The sequence below is a fragment of the Euphorbia lathyris genome, chromosome 2 (genome assembly GCF_963576675.1).
Source record: "Euphorbia lathyris chromosome 2, ddEupLath1.1, whole genome shotgun sequence".
Classification (NCBI taxonomy): Eukaryota; Viridiplantae; Streptophyta; class Magnoliopsida; order Malpighiales; family Euphorbiaceae; genus Euphorbia; species Euphorbia lathyris.
In genome coordinates this window covers 72,717,646-72,739,018 of record NC_088911.1, presented here as the reverse complement: position 1 = coordinate 72,739,018, position 21,373 = coordinate 72,717,646, and the positions used below count along the sequence as shown (strand labels likewise).

The following is a 21,373-nucleotide window of genomic DNA, read 5'->3' as shown; positions in this document are numbered from 1 at the left end:
AAGGGCTCAATGTGTCTAAATGAAAGATCGAGGGCTTAATGCACCAAATGGTGAAAGATCAGGGGCTCAATGTGTCTAAATAAAAGATCGAGGGCTTAATTCACCAAACAATGAAAGATCAGGGGCCTCAGGATGCTTTTTGCCAAGTATTTTTAACAGAATTAGATTTTTATAACTTACTAATTTGGTCATAAAGGGCTTAATGAGACCAAAAATAAATGATCAGAGACTTAACTTAATGTATCCAAATAAAAGATCAAGGGTTTAATGAACCAAAAAATGAAAGATATGTATCAGGAGCCTAATGATGCTTTTTGCCATAAATTAGTTTTAATTTTATTATTATATTTATCTATAAAAAAATTATTTTATTCATAAAGTAAATAAATAAAATACAATTAAACTATAACCTCAGAGGAAGAGATACATCTGAATAAATTGGAATTTATAACACATAATTGTCTAATCCAAAATTTTGTAGTAAATTTTTTAAAAGATTGATTAAAATAAAACATAACTTGTAACAGTTGACAAAAGCAATATAGGTTAAGAATTATTGAGATTATAATATGTGACGGGTACCGTAAAGAGAAATTTACATGAAACATCAGGTTTTATTTTTGAACAATAATTTCATATAGTACTTTTATCAAAAACTCATATTTTATATTGTTTTTGTTTTTGTCAAATATTACAGTTATGTTAATAACTTCTCGTTTCCTTTTCCCTTGTCTATCTCCTACCAGTTTTCTTTTCTTCCTTCCTTGTCTGTCTCCTATAATTTTCTTTAGTTCCTTGCTCATATACCCATAACCAGAACATTATTTTGGTTCTCTTTCTTCCAATTTCTTATTTTCTCCATTAGTAATGGTACAGCAACAATAATTTAATATTAATGTTGATAGATAATTTATATATAAAAAAAGTAATTGAAAATGAAACAAAAAAGATTTGAATTTAATTAGTAACAGAGAACACAAAAAAGTATATATAAAAAAGAATACAGTTCATGGATTCACCCCTTTAATAAATAAGATGTCTGAACAAATTGAAGATTCCAAAATGCTAAAACTGATATTCAGAAAAGATTTAATAAACTGAACTGGTATTTAGAAAAGATTTGAAGATTCAAAGCAAATTTAAATATGAATATGAAATTTATTAGAAGCATGGAAATTCTTAGATTGATTCATGGGAATTTTAAATATGAATATGGAAGTTATTAGAAGCCATTACAACAAAGTGCATTATGAAATTACACTAGAAAGTGTGAGTCAGAGGAAAAAAAGAATGGATGGACTAGTTACAAACTGAAAAAAAAAAGAACATCGTAGTAGTAGTAGTAGTCTTGCAATTATTGTTTCCATAGGTTGAGGACGAGAACGTGTTGTTTCTTTGATTTGATATTTTGAATATAGGTTCATAATTGTTTGACATAATAAGACTTAGGCCTTGTTTGATAACCCACTTAATTACTTAAATTAAAATATTAAGCACTTATTTAATTTAAGTGCGTTTGATAATGGTTATTTCTCTATCACTTAAATTAGTTAATTAAGTGAAAAATCACTTATTTTGATAAGTAAAAATATTTAGCTTAACATTTCAAGTTAAATATTATCAACTAATATTTTTATAAAAGCTAAATCATTCAATACGTTCAACACTTATAATATTCAGCACTTAAAATTCAGTACTTATTTTTTCAGCACTTAATTTTCAATTTTATCAAACATCACCTTAGTTTCATTAGTTTGAGAAATATAAATTCATTTAAAGAAAGTATGATTTTCATAACTAACCCTACCGTAAATTCCTCAATTCCTCAAGAGATAAACTTGCAAAATTAGAGCTTGTTAAGTTTGTATGAACTTGGACTCATATTTAGTATTAGACCCACTTTGCATACACGTAGAATACGAACATTGATTCTGTATTTAACAAGCTTGTAAAAAACGTTAGACACTACAAGATCTTCGAGAATTGATCGGAGAGTAGTATTTTTTTGTGTTTTTTATTTGTTAATCAACAAATTGTTATATAAATTCAATTAAAATATATATTATACCATCTACAAATAATAATACAAAATTATTTAATATAGAAAAACACGTATATTTATAACATATATCTTTAAAAATGTGTAAACATCAACATTTTAACAACAATATTGTTGAAACAACTCAAACAAACAAACAAAATATAATGTTTACAAGTATATACTTCATCAAAAGCTATGGAAACAAGTAGAGAACGCAATTAAACCAAAATATCTGAAAATAATAAACACAATTACGAATACCATGTGACAATGTTCAAAAGTGAATTATAATAAAGTAAAAAAAAAAAGCTTTTGTTTTAGGCGGTTACAGGCAGAACCTAGTCGGCTAAAAATCGCCTAGGGCCAAAAAAGACCTAGACGGATTCTCAATTTCGAGCGCCTAGACGGTCCAAGCGGCCTTGTTTTTTAACAGTCATAATTAATTATCTACAAACATGTATAGACTATCATAAGATAAAACCGAGATAAAAGGAAGTTGGGGACGCATAACGGGAGAACCAAAGGAATCGGAAGATTCCTACCATGCCTTTGGGAAATATATTAGAAAGTGAATTTTGTAAAACGGGTTTGAGACAGGAAAAGAAAAGAATTGAATTCTGTTGTTAGGATTGTGTTCTAGTTTACAAGAATGATTGTTGATTTACAAGTTTGTTCTAGTTTGTCGATTTACTAGCATAGCAGACATTAATGTCTTATTCCATGCCAAAAGACCAAACCTAATAATACAAGTGAAAAATAATATGAGCACTGAATTCCTCAACTAAAACAGAATTTTAGAATCTCATTTACTCTTTCTTTTCTTCCTAATCACGATTTAGGAAATAATCCATTTAATTTAATTGTCAATATTATTAAGCTTGTACAGGTTCTAGAATTTCAATTGCTCATCACGTATTAATTTTTGTCAGGTGAGTACTGAAGCAGTGAATTACAACTTACGTGTCTGCCATGACTCTGCATCCATTCATAGTACCATGCCAATTAGGAGCTGCTGTCGATGCAACATTTTCAACTGAACCTTCAACACCTTCAGCTGCAGTAGTAGGTGTTCTTCTACCGTTGTACGGGTAGGAGAATCAACTCTTCGATCTGCACTACGTCGTTAATCAACATTAGCATTTACAGTATGTGTATTTATATCATCTGCTGGACCACCACTTTCTCTACCTCTTAAGATCTCTTCCAGTATTATGTCGGCTGCGCCAGGGCTGAAATAAATAAAAATTATGGTTAGTGTTTGTTTATGTGAATATATACTCAATTTGCTGCCAATAAAGGAAAAAAATAGAAGTTACTGGAAGCAAGATGAAACTAAATATAAATAATGCAGTAACTTTAGTTACTAAAGTGAATACAAATATCAGAAAAGATATATTCTTATACATGCAAGTTTATTGGAAATAAACAACGATATTCTATCCATTCTAGTCCCAATTTATTTCTCTTTTATGTAGATGATGATGAAGACGATTGCTACTTGGAAAGAAAAGCAGAAGACTGGTGAATTTTATTAGTAAAATATTCCCTGATAGAAGACTATTTCATACATATTTACAAAATTGAAGTTGCAGCTTCAATAACTAAAAGAAGGCAAATTTTGTCTTGTATTACCCAATTAACAGATTTAAAAGATTTAAAAATGTTTCATAATTATGTTATCATGAGTTCAGAATTTAATGAGTAATGCAGTTGCACAATCATCAAATCCTGGAAAGGATAACAAGTCATTCCTGAAAATTGAAACCTTCCAAGAAACTAACTACCATGCTTTGCCTGGTACTGTTGCAACTCAAAATATCAACCATATTCATATTAACTGTAAAATGAAACAAACTTTTTCTATAAGACTGATTGTTACTGATAGAAAATAAAAACAAGAATACGATAAATAGTAACTGATTGCTAAAGAGTCAAGCAAATTTTTATACATAATTACAGCCATAGTTGTTAAAGGCGTGCCTCAGTCAAGGCTCAGGGTCTTGAGCCTTTAACCTAGAAAATGAGCCTTGTGCACCTTGCTCGTGCCTGGGAGCCTGGAGCCTGGTGCGCCTGACGGTTATTACTTAGGTTTTTATTTTTATTTTTACAGTTTTCTCTAAAATAACAGTTTGATTAATCTCAACCACTAATCTAACTTAAATAAGATTAATCTTAACCCTTAATTTAAATAAGAATATTAAGAGTCTCGGTCATAATTAAATACATAAAAAATAGAGAAAGATTAGGAGAAGAAGTCACATAAAGAAAGAAGTATCCTCCACTCCAGGCAAAAACAAACTTCCACAAAGACAGAGTGGAGAAGGAAACAGAGTGATGATCTTGATGATGATATTATTAGTTTTTGTTGTGTGTGTTCTTTTTGATTGACAACGAATGGTTATTAGTTTAGTAGCATTAGTTATAGTTAGGTATTTTAGGTTAAGACGTTAAGTATATGTTAGTATCTCTATGAAGTATGAACTTAATTTGGTGTTTTTGACATTTATGATTTAGTATTATGTTTTTATGTGGTTTTGTTTTGTTTGTATGGTCATAAGTGTTTTTTTTTATGCTTAACTAGTAAAAGAGTATATATTTTATTTTATTTTATGTGCCTCGTGTTTCTAAGGGGAGCGCCTCGCCTTGCGCCTAGGCTCCAGGACCCCTTGGAGCCTTAGCGCATATTGCGCCTTTAACAACTATGATTACAGCAATGCTCTAATAAGAAAACTGATACAGAAATTTACCGTATCTCCTGACAGAAAAGAAGCATATGAAAAATAGCTACTGATTGCTACAGAGTCAAGCAAATTTTAATACATATTTACAGCAATGCTATATACAAGTACATGACACAAAAGCAAAAAATTCAACCTTTATTAATATCTGCAATTAAAATGGATAAACCAGTGCTTGGGATGATTTCTCTTTACAAGTCAATTTTCTAACAAATTATCACATCAGATATTCTGCTTAACGAAATAAGAACTGGCAACTAGGTGGAATAAATCTTCTGCAATGTTCAAACAAGTTGTCTGGTTAAGTTGACAATAACTAGAGACTTACAATATCGATAATAGAAATTCTAACCTGGTGCTGAAAGAACCACTCTAACAAAAGGAATGTAGAAGAAGCCTTTAGCGAATTGACAATATGCAGAGCACCAGAAGAAACAAATGCATTGTCATGCTAGCTGCAATTTCCAAAAATAAGACTATTGAATCAACTCAAGAAAACAGAAGTTGAATACATGCCAAAAGAAGCTTATTGCGATTAGTTCAATTTTTTAATATTAAAGCAAGCATGAAAGTCAACCGCACATGAAGGGGAAAAAAAGCTTTAGTTCCGGGACTATGCCCAACGAAATCAAGAAAATATTTGACAATGAATTATATTTCCTTCTTCATAGCAAGTTATTATTAATTAAAGTATTAAAAATAGACGGGTAAAGAAATTAAGGATAATATTTACTTAATTGCCATTATAAGTACTCGTACAGATACTTCCAAGCTATGAAGCACCGAGTCTTCCGGGGGGTCGGAGTGGTGGTCTCGGACTCGCCGGGGATATGGCCGGACTCGCACCCGACACGGCAAAAACATGTCCAGTTTTTTAAAAAAGAAAAAAAAAACAAGACGTTATCCCTCTCTGAGGGAGGAGACAAGCAGAATTTACCTTCTATATGCTTAAAAATGACACGTTTACACTTATAAATATTCCTAAAGTTAGTCTCCAAAATAGTCTTGCTTAAACAAATATGATTAGGCAGGGAAATAATTGGACTGAAAAATAACACATTTACCCTTCATATTCATGGAAATAATAGGACTGTAATTTGTGTACTTTTACCACTTTTAAATCTTGTTTATGTTTTTTTTTATATATATATGCATATAATTAATTATATAGAAATTAGCCATGTCTCATATTTTTTAAAAATGCCATTTGCCGCACCCGCACTCGAGTCGGTGCTTCATAGCTTCCAAGGGAATAGGTGCAATAGATACCTTGAGAAAACCACTCAGCCAACGCGCAGGTAGCAGCTACACGGCTCAAGATTCAGAAGCCTAAAACACAAGAAGCATAAAATTTCATATACAAGGAGACAAAGAAAAGGAAAAGCTGAGAGCATATAAATGTCGAGCAAACATGCCAACATGTCATACAGAAAGCAAGGTCATTGTAAATACTTTAGGAGAAGAAGAATATGGCTTACAAATATATTCACCTCAAATACAACTAAATAATGATGATCTTAATTATGCTACTAAGTACTAACCAGACAACAAACATAAAGGCTTGCAAAATAACCCTCCCTTAATACACAGCAAAATAGGAGGATCATGACCATATGCAGCCTCATGACCAAATGAATTCGGTCATCCACCGTTAGATCTAGACTGATTAAATCTAAGCTTTAGGATGCTTTGAATATACACCATAGGATTTTAATCAGCCTAGATCTAACGGTGGATGACCAAATTCATTTGGTCATCAGGGTCCATGTGAACACTACTATACAGCTGATTATGCATACAAGAGCATTATGCACATGCAGTAAGCATCACACACTTGCAAAGCCAATCAAATGTGAAATTCGAAAAAAATCATACAATCCAAAGAAATGCACCAAAAAAAGAAGGTACAACAATACCAACATGACAATTCAAGACCAAGAAAAGGTAACAACAAACATATTAAGCAAATGATATAATCAATCAGTGGAAAATGTTGTCCAGCCTTCATCAGAAAAGTGAATGCTTTACAAGACTAGGAAAGACGGAGAGAGATGGAGCGAGCTCAGTTCAGTCAGACTGTCACATCTCTAAAGAAGGCTCTTTCGAATCAACTGATGTGAGACTCAAAAACAGATCGGGGATCAGTATTGAATGGCTAAAGGCAAAGCGCCTTACTTGAACCTTCCATTGGGACTAGCCCATCATTAGGACTTGGTGGAATCGAAAGGCCTTACAACACTAAATCTAAAAGAAAGCGGACAACCTTCGTCGCCTACTTTGAAGCAGCTTTCGCTACGCCTGGAATAGGAAGCAAGATCAGATAAGGAGATTTTTTTATACTCTACTAAGCCTTGCGCCGGTTAAGGATCAGTCTTAGGTTAGGTCGCCAAGACATCCAGAGGGAAGGTCGCAAGAGAAAAGCATTTTATTCTGAACTGCTAACCATGAGTTCACATTACCAGCTGCCCAAGAGTGGAGTTCCTAATAGCTTATTGGGAAGAAGAGCCTTAGAGGGAGGGGTAAAAACCTTGTCAGAAGAGAAGGGGACAAGGGAATTATGGAGGGAGCGTAAGGGAATTGTTTTCTGAGTAGAAGGAAAATGCCAAAAGAAAGCAAGGAACTTCACTGAAAAACTCGAGAAAGAAGTGACAAATTAAACAGACAAGGGACGAGTAACAGAAATCATATTGGGCAAACAATGTAATCAATCTTCAGTACGCCCTTCATTGCAAGAGTGACTGCTTCACTAAAGATAACCAAAGTGGAGAAAAGGAGGGCGCACCTCCACGCAAGATTGGATGACACCAACCATTGCTGCTTGTGAACATAGAATTAAATTGGTGTAATGCCGTCGCCTTCAATAATACATACAAGGCAAATACAATCCATCATTCAAAGTACTGATTCACCAAAACTCCCGTTTTCTAAATGACTCTCTCTCTCTCTCTCTCTCTATCTATCAAATATATATATATATGCTAAAAAACGAGAAAAAAGATTGCCATTTTTAAGTATATCCAAGCAATACAACAAAAGAATACTTGTATGACAATGAGATGATCGTTCTCTCTAGGATAAGGTTTTCTAAATGATTTTGACATGGTTAGGATGTCAAACCTTTCCAAGATTTTTTTTTAACACTGATCAGCTTATTTGAGCAATACAACAGAGACAAGCTCAGCATAACACATTTCTGTCTTGTTTCACATAGTACTACAATTGTTTCAATCTTACACTGGCTAGACCGCCCACTACTCATACATTATGCTGTCACAGGTTAAAGCCAACATCAAATCTTCATCACATATCCTCGTTTCAATTATTTCCCCAGTTACGCGTCCTCCATTCTTTGTTTTCACTGATCAGAAATTGTCCAAATAAGACTTGCAGGTGGACATATCAAATAAACTCCAACCCACTTTACATAGACATGCATTAATTCGAAAGGGAAATAATATCATTGAAAATGTAACATCAAGAAGAATGGTTATATAAACTGTTTTCTTGATTTCGAATACCAACTCAATCTCCGATTACAGAAGGCTCCTCGCCAAGTAACAACAACCATGAGGAATTTCACAGTCAAAGAAGAATTGGATTGTCTGGAACCAAAAGAAACAGAATGAAAATGCATAAGAAATTCAAATAAAAGAGTGTATGCTTGCATGATGTTGCTTCACTTACTTGACCAGTAATTGAAATGTGCAGCTTCATTGTTGAACTTGCCCAAACAAACAATCAGAACCAACGATAAAGCTTCTCCAAGTAGCTGGCTTCTTATTACAAGATGATAAATGAAGACAATCTCTTTCAAAAGGAAAAACAGAATGCTACTCCGAGTCCCACATGATAAACCACAAGAGGAGAGAAGGCACTACCATCACATACCAAAAGTCTTCTAATAAAGATAAATGGGTATAATCACTTTCAAAAGGGGAAAAATGATGGTCCGCATAGCCAATGCCGAAAAAGAAACCAACAGGAACACTTGATACTACTCAAATCTAACTTAATGTCAAGGAACCAATTGAACTAAAAGCTTAAGCTGATAGTTAAGGCCCAAGAATAGCGTATATTATTATCTTTGACACCCCCGAACGTGAATGTCCCTTGGCTTGAGAAGCATGTATAACACAGACCCATCTTACAATGTGTTTAATCAACAAATGAGATTACCAGGATTCGAACCCTCGACCACTTGCTTTAAGAGGCTCTCACACCATGTCAAAGAACCAATTGAACTAAAAGCTTAAGCTAGTAGTTAAGGCCCAAGGATAGCTTTTATTATTATCTCTAAAAAATGTATAGTCCTATTTTTCTCATGCACTAAAATTTAATCCATAGTGCAAACTGAAATGGAAATACTTACTACAGAACCCCCCACATGGAATGAGGAATCAAAAAAAGGCAACAGTCAAATTCACCAAGTGCATGTATTTGAGAGGGTGTGCCTAGTGAAATGAAAGAGAGCAGGAGATGAAGGGCTCCATCAAAAATAAAACTCTAATCCTATGCAACAGATAATAGAACTTTCAAATTATGGCCATAAGGCATAATCTGTAATGGGTTTCAAGGAAAATTAAGATCAGAGACACTAAGCTTTATTTTCCTAAGAGGAACTAAGAATTTCAACCAAAAGCCAAACCTTCATCTAAGGTAGGCATATACACCATCTGTAAACCACCAGAAATGGAAAAGATTTAGCAAACTGAAATTTTCATCTTTAACATGAACAAGTAGTTTGCGGATAACTGTAAAACTAATTAATATATCTAAACCTATACATTGATCCTGTTAAAAATGATTAAAATAACTGACTATATTATAAAATAATATGTCCAACATCTCAATGTAATAACTTGTCGCCAAATTAGATGAAATTATATATGGAAAAGAAAAAAGAGCAATCACTTTTATTTAATCTCTATTTGTGCAATATGACATGTTGTCAAGGAACTCATATACAATGGACAGCAGGATGCATCTTACATGCTTAGCCATATCAAACACAACTGTTAAGATCAGATTACAAATTAAGTTGATAATAAAAATGTAACAGAATAGGTGTTCTAGTCCAGCTTTTGAGCAGCAAGTTTAAATCAGTTTAATGATTGTCTGTTTGGATTAAGAGATAAGAGAACTGATCCTTCATCCATCTATACAATGATAAAGATAAGCTGCAACTTAATCCTTGTTCATAACACCAGTGTTTTCATATTCATCTGAATCCTTTTCCATTATGCAAGTTTCAATAAGTAATTAGTTACTTTCCTTGGATCCACATCCATATCTATTAGGTAGCTTCATGTCCGAAATTTTAGTTTCCAAGAAATCAACGTCAATGACTTACAGAAACCATTGTAATTTAAATTTATGCATTAGAGGTGTAAGTTCAGTTTTGTAACAATTGATGCCACGTATTTCTTTCTTCTATCCTCTTATCCGTGGCATTTTAAAACATGGCAGATTTTCTCAGATTTTCCAAACCCTAAAGCTACTATACCATGACCGACTTTGCATTGGTAGAACTCAATTATCAGTCTTTCTCAGATGTTTGTACTCTCTGAAAGCCTAAGATCTGATAGCTTCCAATCCAACGACTTAACCACAACCCTGAAGGTAATCCCTTTTAACACCTTAATTTCATTTTTCCTGAAAGCTTAACAACCAAGCATATAACTTCAGCCATGATTTTCTTTCATAACCCCCAACCAACCAAGAACCATAATCAAATGGTAAGAGGATAACCTCATTACTTACTATTAGGAACCTTAAAAAATGCCTAAGTGTAAATCCAAAACACTGTAAAAAATACTTCTTTTGGATGTTAGCGTACCAAAACTGCGTATGAACAGTTTGTTTTGAATAAGTTTATCAGTCAGTCACCCTAGAGGGTCCACATGATTTTTCACAAATAATCTCCAATCCCATTGGTATACAGATTAGCAAAATTTAAACATAGTCTATAAAAAAAAAAAAAACATGCAGGTAACTATCAAAATTAGTATAAAAATAAAGATGCATAGTTTGATTCAACTCCTTGGAACAAATTCCTACGTTAAGTAGCCTACATTGCACCTCCATTGAAGACTAAAGATAAGAGAAAACACTACTAGCTCTAGAATATTTACTAAACAAGGAAACAATCCTCTCTTAACTACATAGGCTAACAGTTATTACCCTTCCAAAATTCAACAAAAAGGAAAGGGAAGTAGATAGCAACAACAAGAACTAAATATAATATCAATGTTGGTCATAAGATATTGTTGCAAGTGATGTTTCATCATCAAATCACATAAGACTTGGAAAAGCACCAAATTGTTTTGTATACAGTATATTGAAGATGTTCCTCATATGCAACCAATCAGAGTATGCAACTATGTTCCCCATGTGTAACCAATCAGAGCATGCTATGAATTCAGATCTACTTGTCTTATTGTTCAAATGACCAGCCAATCTCTATATGCTAGATAAAAACTGTTGCATCGCATCTAAGCAAACATTTTATACAATAAATTAAGAGGCTCAGTCCAGAAAGTTCCTTTAAGACGAGCAGGTATTTGTCAGTAGAGTAGAGATGATAATACCAAAGAAGCAACATATGCTTAGGAGTGAATGATAGTTGAAGCACATAGTAACCAAATCATTGTTTAAGGTTATCGACGTTGAGCCATCAAAATGTAATGATGGTCTCTCTCAGATTAACCCAAGTCCCTCTATATCTGCAAAATATGGAGAGCATGGGGACAAAAGGAGGAGAGTAGAAAGGGAGAGACATTTAAGCTGAGCAATTAATCAAAGCTTTGCAGTGGACTCTGTCTGCACTTCACAGCAGAGTCCGCAGAGCTAACTCAGACACCACACCAGACTTCAACAGAACTCCCAATTCTAGCAGCAATTTTAAAGGATAGTATTTAACCTATCGCAGATTATTGAGATAGCAGAAACAGTAAATTATCACTCCATTAATTTGGGGTTGGAAAAAGACCGAACTTCAACGGAGGAATTATCTTAAGGTGGCTAAAAGTGCAGAACCTTGTACACGTAATCAATAAAGGAAAACAAATTCTCATTATCCTATTGCCTGTCCCACATAAGGACACAACAGTTAATGTCTTGTCTCTGTACCTCAATTGCATCAAGTAGCCTATTCACCATAACGAAGCCAATTTCCAACAGAATTTCTTACCATTAAGAAGCACAACTCAGCATATAAATGCAAATAACATATGTATATCTGACTTTTTAACTTCTGGAATGTAGCTAATCTTACAACCAAATAGCACATTTGTAAAAGGCATAATTTAAAATATAAAAGAGCATATGTATATTTGAACATCTATCTGAAATGAGAAGGAAAAAAAAACCTCATGTACTCAAAGGATGAAAAATATAGAGAAAACATAAATTGAAGAAAATATATCTGAACTAATGCTTGTTTTTTCAGTTGAAGATTCCAAATAAACAGTGTAGTGCACCTGAAATATCATGAGCAGTCCTCATAATCAGGTGCAACTTCATCAAACCAAGTACATGAGCAAATATCCCTAAATAACCACCATGAGAAGCAGCTCAAAGTAATGAACTTCATATCTATAAATTGCCTAAGATACCAGTTTGCACCAATCTTAGCAGCTGATAAACCAGTCTATCTGTGTCCTTGAGACCGTTGCATATCATATGCACCCCAAGAACCAGGTCCAACTCCATATTGAGGATAACTTTCAGCATTAGCTTGCCCCTGAAATTTTGGAAATAATAATGTCCAATTGATCAAATAATGTAGTAAAAGCACACATATTCACAGAAAAATGAAGCTTAAATTTGTAAGCAAGCAGATTTAGAAGCATGCAACATGCATATGCGAATGTATGAGCATCTAGAGACATAAAGATATGAATATGCATTGAAATAATATGCAAAAAGTAGCCAGCTTACAAGATTCATGCCGTAGCCCATGGGATAAGGATTTCCTGCATAACCAGCTTCAGGATTTCCATAATGTGCATTATAAGCTGCACCTGCAGATTATTAATATTACAAAAAAAAAAAAAAAAAAAAAAAACCATGAGAGGGTCACAGATAAAAGCTTAAAGTTAGCATTTTTTTAATTAAAAAAAATTACCCGAAGAAAAAAGAAAGTTACGATTATAATGCATTGTGCAGAATTTATAAATATGGAATGAACTCAATCAAACAATCAATTGAGCCCCAAACTGGTTCACGAAAGTTTCTAAACAGCAAACAAGTAGTTGATTAGTTGTGAGTTAGAACAAGTGATCCACTCTTCAAATTCATCCACTCTTCAAATTTTAATTCCAGAAAAGAGACATTCACTTGGTGAACCTCAACTAAGCACTAATGAATCAATCCCTCTTAGCAATAGAAGCTGAGACTGAAATATGGAGAACCATGCAGAGATCACATCTAAACATGGTCCAACAAGGGGAAATAAATTTAGCAGATGAAAATGTAATCCTTGCAAATTACATGAGATCAATGAGAACCAATGCATGAGCCGTCTTAAACGAAAGGTAAATCAAAAGTGTTTTTAAGCTTCCTTCCTACAGCTTACTACATATGCTGGAAACAAAATACAGAATCCACATGCCTAATACTTCTAAGTTTTCAAGAGACACGGAAAATAGAGAAAAATAATTCAGGGTAAGAAAGTAGAGAATGAGCGTTTTCCCTTGTTTGTAGAAGAAAGGAAAAATTAGAGTGGGAAAGAAAAATATTTCTGTTTTGAAAAAGGGGTGCAACAGGCAAGTGTCCCAATTCTGATAGAGAAAAGGAGAGAAAAAGACTTGTCAAGCACATTACACATCAACATAAATGCCCGCAACAATTTTAATTGCAGTGAATACACTCCTCCATTTTCTAAATTCACATTTAATAGATTTCTTCCAGCCACTGTTTTTACTGTATTAGCCAACAATTAGTAATTCATTTCTTATCCAGCTTACATCCTATCCAAACAATAAAGAAGAAAGAAATACTCTTATAGAACTTCTTTTCCCTACACTTTTCCTCTATTTGTTTAGTGTTCATCTATTTTCTTTGCCAAAAAGTGGAAAAGGTTTCTTTGGACATTCTAGCCTGAATATTTCCTTTTATGCAACAATAATGTTCACTAAAACCTATATACTTATAGCAATGAATTTTGAATAAGAACAACCGAGGAAATTCACGAGCTAATATACAGCAGAGAGCTCTCTTGTTTAAGTGGTTTTCCTATTTTTCATCCATAACTCATCAATAAGAATCCTCATTCCCCTTGTAGTGATGCATCTTTTGTTTTTCTTAAAAAAGTTTGCATTCAACAGAGGAAAAGAAACAAGTTTGCAAACTATTTACATTGTTTTCATAACCAAAAACGCTCAAAACTCATAAAAGGGCAATCTGTGTACCAAACAAGAATAAGGGGTAATCTACCTGGATTTCCTACAGCAGCAGAAGCACGAGCTCTCTTCTCTGCATTAGCAATCTCTGCACGAAGCTTCTCCAACTCACGGGCCATTGTAATTAATTTCTTCTCCATCACCTGACCATGCTCATAATTCTCTGCATATCCTTTCTTCTCATACTCAATGGCAGCTCTGCCAACAAAACAAATCAACAAAAAGAAAAAGGAAAATCAATAATCATGTCTCAATACAAACTTCTTTTAACTTTCTCTCCACTAAAAAACAGTAATCACTTAAGCATGTACCTTGCACGCTGCAATTCCTGCTTCATACTCTCAATTTCTGCCTTTAGAGCTGGTACTTGTTGCAAATCTGCATTGTACCTCGATAAATCTTGTGTCATTGCTTGCACACGACCTGTAAGGTCTTGCCTCCCATCACTAAGCTCCTTAATATCAGCACGAACATGATGAAGTTCGCCCCTCATAGCCTCCACCTCTCGAATATCTGCCTCCAACCTTAAACACTTGTCATGCAGCTCTCTCATGTGCACATCCTTCTCCGCATGGAAGGACTCAGCAAAGTGTGACATTCGTTGCAACTCATACTGGGCAGCTTCTAATTCCTGCTTAAGTGCGACATGGGTTGCAGCTAACCTCTGGTTGTCAGCCAATAGACCTTGAATGTCCTGGTGTTGGACAGCAAGACGCTCCTCCATTATTGCAGGATGAGGAGGAAGCCTTCTGGGATCCATCCCAAATTGAGTTTCTCTCATTTCTTCAAGTAAGGCAGGATGGGGCGGCATTGGACCAAGCCCTCTGCCGAAGTGTGATTCATGGATGCCAGGAGGTAGACCGGCGTGAGGAATTCCTTTCATAGGAAGATGGGGGCCGCGGTTTCTGCCGGACATTCTTTTTCCTTAGGGTTTACAACAAGAATTTCTTTGAATTGAAATCAGCAGGGCGAACCAAGTAAAGACCTGGAATAAAAATCTCAACTGAATTGAACATCGATCTACGCCTTACACAATTACATTAAGAATTCCATGAAATAATGCATAAATAAAAAGAAAGCGCTATTGCATAATATAAACGGACCTTTCCGCAAACAATAATCCAACAAGGCGATCGTGTTATGTTGATGATAATGAGACCGAAATCTTCAGAGAGAATCAGCCGGAAGGAAATTATTATTGCGTTATAAAATCATCATCTAATATATAAATGACTATGTTTTCTCCAAAATCAATAAATAAAACTTTTATGCGTTTTTTTCATCTTCCAGCTAGCGAGTTCTCAAAACAAATTATATATAACACCGAAAAAAAAAAAAAAAACAACTGTTATAATATTACGGAACTATAGTATAATTATACCAACATAATAAATGTAGATTAATATATATATATATATATAAATACATATACAGAGATTAATATATTACAATAAAGAATTTAGATCGTGAAAAATAATAAGTGATAAAAGTCTTAATATTAGTGTGGAGCCAGGACTCAATAGTCAGGAGGCTAAATTATACGTAAGAAAAAAAAAACAAATACATTAAAAAAAATCGAAAAAACAAATTCTTCATAAATTGTTAATAAATAGTTCTCGTTACCTATAGTAAAAAAAATTAACGTTTCTTAACTTTCAACTGACTCGAAGAAGATAAGTAATGCTAAGAAGATGGCAATTTATTCCTTCGAAGTTTCATAGCTTGGAAATTGCGCACAATCGCTTCATTCTCAATACCAACAAAAATTCTTTTTTCAATATAACACATCATACAATCTTCGAGAAAGTCATCACTCATTTTGTTGCGCAAATCCGTCTTAATAAGTTTCATTGCAGAGAAAGATCTTTCAACAGAAGTTGTTGCAACTGGTAAGATCAAAATCAACTCAATAAGCCGGTATGTGAAGGGAAAAAGAGAGTGATACTTTAGCTCAACCATCTTCTTTGCAAGTACTCCAACATCGTTCATACCAGAGAATATTTCATTCGATCTCATTTCATAAATGAACAGTTTAAGTTCATCTTTGAGCTGAGATAGATCACAATATAAAAAATCTGCTGAATATAACTCAGCAAGCCGAAGCACTCGTTGAAGATCAAAATTCTCAAATGAATTCGTAGGATCAAGACAGGACATGCACACAAGTAGTTCTGTATTCGATTCAGAAAAGCAACTATCGAATTCAATAATAAGTCGAGCAATAACCTTGCATTGAGTAAAAATAAAAATAAAAAAGTCAACAAAATATTTAATAATAGCTATAAGTTATAACATTATGTGTAAAAAGAATAAGAAAAACATAGTACCTCCACAAAAATCTCCTTGTTAAAATGATGAAAATAAGTCCTTGGTCCACCATCAAGTAACCTTCTAGCCCGATCATTCATAATATCATCCATATTTGGCACTTCAATGTCATTGGCTACACAAAAATCACTGACTTCTTTGCATAACTGATCCCACCCATTCATTAAGTAGTCTTTCAAATTGTCCTTTGTCATTTGGATCATTCGTAAAGCATTAACAATATTTTGATTCTTCATTTGTAGACATTTTGATAAAATATTTGTCATTCCGAGTATGTCTTTCATCATATGAGCAATGAAGGCAATTTCATAACTATACATTCTTCTAAGCAAACCACACACTATTTTTAATCTTACGATTAATGGAATCAACATTTAAAACCTCAAGCACTTGTTTAACTGAACTCCACATACTAATGAAACGTGAAACATTAGTATAGTGAGAACCCCATCGTGTATCACCTGGTCGAGCTAAACTCGTTTCTTGATTTTTGCCTTTTCTTGAAGTAAGTTCTCCACTTTCTAAAGATTGCACTATTTTCTCATGTTGAAGTTGATTTAGAATTTCTCTTCTTTTACATGAAGAACCAACAACATTCACAATGAGAGATAAATAGCTAAAAAAATCACCCACCATTTGGTTAACATCTGCAACAGCAACTACCACTAATTGTAGCTGGTGTGCAAACCAATGAATATAGTGTGCATGTTTATTTTCACTTAAAACAAGTGTTTTTAGCCCACTAAGCTCGCCTCTCATATTCGAAGCTCCATCATAACCTTGACCTCTAAGACTAGAGAGAGATAATCCGTTCAGTGCAAAGAAATTATCAACTTCTTTTTTCAAAGATTGTGCACAAGTGTCTTCAACATGTACTAGCCCAAGAAATCGTTCAAGAACTTCTCCACTTTCATTCACAAATCTTGCAACCAAAGACATTTGCTCTTTCACAGAACAATCACGAGACTCATCAACCAATAAAGAAAACAACTTTCCATCAAGCTCTTTTAAAATAACTTTGAGTGTTTCAGATGCATAAGCTTTAATAACTTCTTTCTGAATTTGGTGGCAAGTCATTTGATTATTTCTCGGAGCATTCAAGTTCATAACCTTATTCGCTTCTTCATTTTCATTGCAAAGAAATGTCAAAAGTCCAAGAAAGTGGCCCCGTTCTAATGACTCTATTGATTCATCATGTCCACGAAAAGGTAAGCTTTCCATTAAAAGCCATCGGACACATTTCACAACTGATGTTACTCGAGTGTGATAAGCAACCTCATTTGTGTCTTTTGATTTCGATAACAAGTAGTCAACATTTAGCATTTCCTTTTGAAATCCAAAAACTCGGTCTGTAGCATAATGATGTGGACTATTAATACCTCCTACACGATCCTTAAAGTTTTCTAAAGCCTTTTTCCAATTTCTAAACCCAATTTCTGTAAAAGCTTTATCACCAGACCTATTTCCTCTAGCAAACAGATAACAATAGAAACAAAATGTCGCATCTTTAGATACACTATACTCTAACCATGGATACGAATCAAACCACTTAACTTGAAAACTTCTGTGAAGTCCGAAAATAAGGGTTCGAGGAAATACATGACCCTTTGGCTGACAAGGACCTTTTAACAAATAACGCCTCTGTAATTCATCTTGAATTGCATTATCATATATAACAATCGGCTGCCTTTCCCCCGGATCACCGATTATATCATCGGATTCCACACATTGTCTCTTTTCACTAGGATTAAGGTCATTTGATGAAGATTCAACATTTTGAACCTTATCAACCGATTTATAAAATTTGTGCATTATATCCCTAATATATATCAACAAAATCATCAAAGCAAAATCACAAAATCAATAAAATCACAAAATGATCAAAGCATTATATCCCTAAACCCTAAATTTGTGCATTATATCCCTAATATATAATCAGTAAAATTATCAACACAAAATAACATAATTAAACATAAAATCATTTAATTAAACACAACATCACTTAATTAAACACAAAATCACTAATTTAGATAATTTAAATTAAAGAAACCCTAATTATAAAAGAGTGATTTAAATTGCAAAACTAACCTTAGATAATCTTTGTTTGAATCTTTGTATCCGTAATTTTCGTTGATCTTTGTTCTATTTTATTGCTCAATTAAAGAAAAAGAGAAAGGAAAGAAATAAAAGAGAAGGGGGAGAAAAGAAAGAAAGGGAAAAAAGAAGAAGCAGAGAAAGGCAGGGCAAAGAGAAGAAACGATGCAAAGAGAAGAAAAGTGGAGCAGCGACTACTGCTTGCGCTGTCCCTATTTTATTTTTTTAATCCACTTAAGTCCAAAACGACATCGTTTTGGACTTAAATGAAACGATGTCATTTCATTTAAGTCCAAAACGACGTCATTTGGATTTAAAAAAAATATAACAGCGAAGAAGAAGAGGGGACGCAACCCCTCTTCTTCTTCGTCTGCCATGGCCGGAAGGGCTCCGGCCATGGCAGTTAACCTTATTACCAGCGGTGAAAAACACCCTTGGTGGCGGTTTCCGGGGGGCCGGAGGGTCGGGAGACCCTCCCCTACCCCCTGGCTTCGCCCCTGATTACAAATGGAGAGATAAACCTATTTATGGTAGTAAATTTACAAAATGAATGGTTCTAATTAGACTTATCTTTAACCATAACATGTGTATATTTAATACATGTTTAGTTGTTCGTGGACATCCATTTAATTTGATGGACATTCATTTAATACGATGGACATCAATTAATAATTATTAACCTAATGATAATTATTTCTAACACTCCCATTGGATGTTAATCCATGTGTATAGGTCACTGCGTCATTAAGAACCTTACCAAGTAAAATTCAGTGGGACAAAACCATTGGTTAAAGGAAAAAAAGTATAATGTTTACTCCTCTATTCGCAATATTACTGAAAATCTCTGAGACGACGCATTCCAATACCATAAACCAACTTCTTAAAAGTTGTAGAAGGTAATGTCTTTGTGAACAAATCTGCCAGATTGTCACTTGATCGAATTTGTTGAATATTGATTTTGTCGTTCTTTTGAAGATCGCGAGTAAAGAATTTTTTTGGTGAAATGTGCTTTATTCTGTATCCTTTAATGTAGTGTTCCTTCAGTTGAGCAATGCAAGTTGCATTATCTTCATATATCTTCATCTAATGATCTACCACATGACTCTCGTATATGCTTGGTTAACGATCTTAGCCAAACACATTCTCGACTTGCTTCATAAATAACTATTAACTCAGCGTGATTTGAAAAAGTAGTTGTAATAGTTTGCTTCGTAGAGCGTCAAGATATAGTTGTACTTCCATATGTGAATAAATAGCTTGTTTGTGATCGAGCTTTGTATGGATCAGATAAGTAACTCGCATCCACATAGCCAATTAATTTAGGTTTAGATTCATATGTATAAAATAAACCCAAATCAATAGTTCCTTCAAGATAGCGAAATATATGCTTAATTCCATTCCAATGCCTTCGTGTAGGTGTATAGCTATATCTAGATAACAAATTGATAGAAAAGCAATATCGGCCCACATATTGTTAGCAAGATACATTAGTGCACCTATTGCACTAAGATATGATACTTCAGAAACAAGAATCTCTTCCTTATCTTCTCGAGGTCGGAAATGATCTTTATTTACATCAAGTGATCGAATAACCATTGGCCTACTCAATGGATATGCTTTGTCCATGTAAAATCTTTTAAGGATCTTTTATGTGTAAGTTGATTGGTGAATAAAAAATTCTCTTTTTTAAGTGATGAATTTATAAGCCAAGATAAAATTTTGTCTTTCCAAAATCTTTCATCTCAAATCCCTTTTTTCAAATAATCCACTGCTTTTGAAACCTTTTTAAGAGTTCCAATGATATTCAAATCATCTACATAAAAAAATGATGGAAAATCCAGTTCCTGATCTCTTTATGAAAACACATGGACAAATTTGATCATTCTTATAACCCTCTTTCAGTAAATATTCGCTAAGACGATTATACCACATGAGTCTAGATTGTTTCAGTCCATACAAAGACCTCTGTAACTTTATCGAATAAAGTTCTCATTTTTCACATTTTTCTTGCAGTTTAAATCCTTTAGGGATTTTCATATAGATATCATTATCAAGTGAGCCATATAGATAAGCTGTAACTACATCCATTAAGCGCATGCTCAATCTTTCTTGTACTGCCAATCTAATGAGATATCGAAAAGTTATTGCATCCACAAGAGGAGAATATGTCCCCTCATAATCAATCACATGGTCTTTGGAAAAAACCATGTGCAACAAGTCTTGCTTTATATCTCATAACTTCATTTTTCTCATTTCTCTTTCTAACAAATACCCATTTGTATCCTACGGGTTTAACACCTTCTGGTGTTTGGACTACTGGTCCAAAAACCTCGCGTTTGTTGAGAGAATTCAATTCTGCTTGAATTGCATCTTTCCATTTTTACCAATCATTTCTACTTTGACATTCTTGAACAGATTGTGGTTCATGATCCATATTTTCATCTATAATGTTCATTGCCACACTATATGCAAAAAATGATCCACAATTATTTCATTTCGATCACATCTCTTTTCAGAACTAACATAATTTATTAAAATCTCTTCATTTGTAGCAACTTCAGGTGTTTGCACAACTTCAAGTGTTTTCACTTCTTCAGGAAGTGTGTTTATGTTAGTATTTATATCTTCAATAGATTCATTCTTATCACTGGCCGATTTTCTTTTTCTAGGATTTTTATCCTTTGAACCAATAAGTCGTCCACGCTTCAGGCGTGCTTGAGAACAATCATTGTGTTTTTCTTCACGAATTTCAATAAGAATTGGTGCATTAA

General features: G+C 33.8%; 1 protein-coding gene across 3 annotated transcripts; it reads right to left on the bottom strand.

Annotated features, from left to right (window-relative positions):
• Positions 1-2,227: 2,227 nt before the first annotated feature.
• LOC136218588 (protein FLX-like 1) lies at positions 2,228-15,485 on the bottom strand. Of its 3 annotated transcripts, none has more exons than XR_010683848.1 (8): positions 15,284-15,485; positions 14,492-15,165; positions 14,215-14,378; positions 12,718-12,800; positions 12,393-12,520; positions 6,049-6,108; positions 5,132-5,234; positions 2,228-3,270 (listed from the first exon to the last, which is right to left on the bottom strand). XR_010683848.1 is itself a non-coding variant. In XM_066005561.1 (5 exons), exons 2-5 carry the CDS (start codon positions 15,094-15,096, stop codon positions 12,428-12,430), a joined length of 945 nt encoding a protein of 314 aa, XP_065861633.1. In that variant the 5' UTR covers positions 15,097-15,165; positions 15,284-15,484; the 3' UTR covers positions 12,129-12,427. The 3 variants fall into 3 exon arrangements, 1 of the variants encoding a protein (XP_065861633.1); XR_010683847.1 differs by having other exon boundaries at positions 2,229-3,270; positions 12,258-12,520; positions 15,284-15,484; XM_066005561.1 differs by lacking the exons at positions 2,228-3,270; positions 5,132-5,234; positions 6,049-6,108 and having other exon boundaries at positions 12,129-12,520; positions 15,284-15,484.
• Between the last annotated feature and the right edge of the window lie 5,888 nt (positions 15,486-21,373).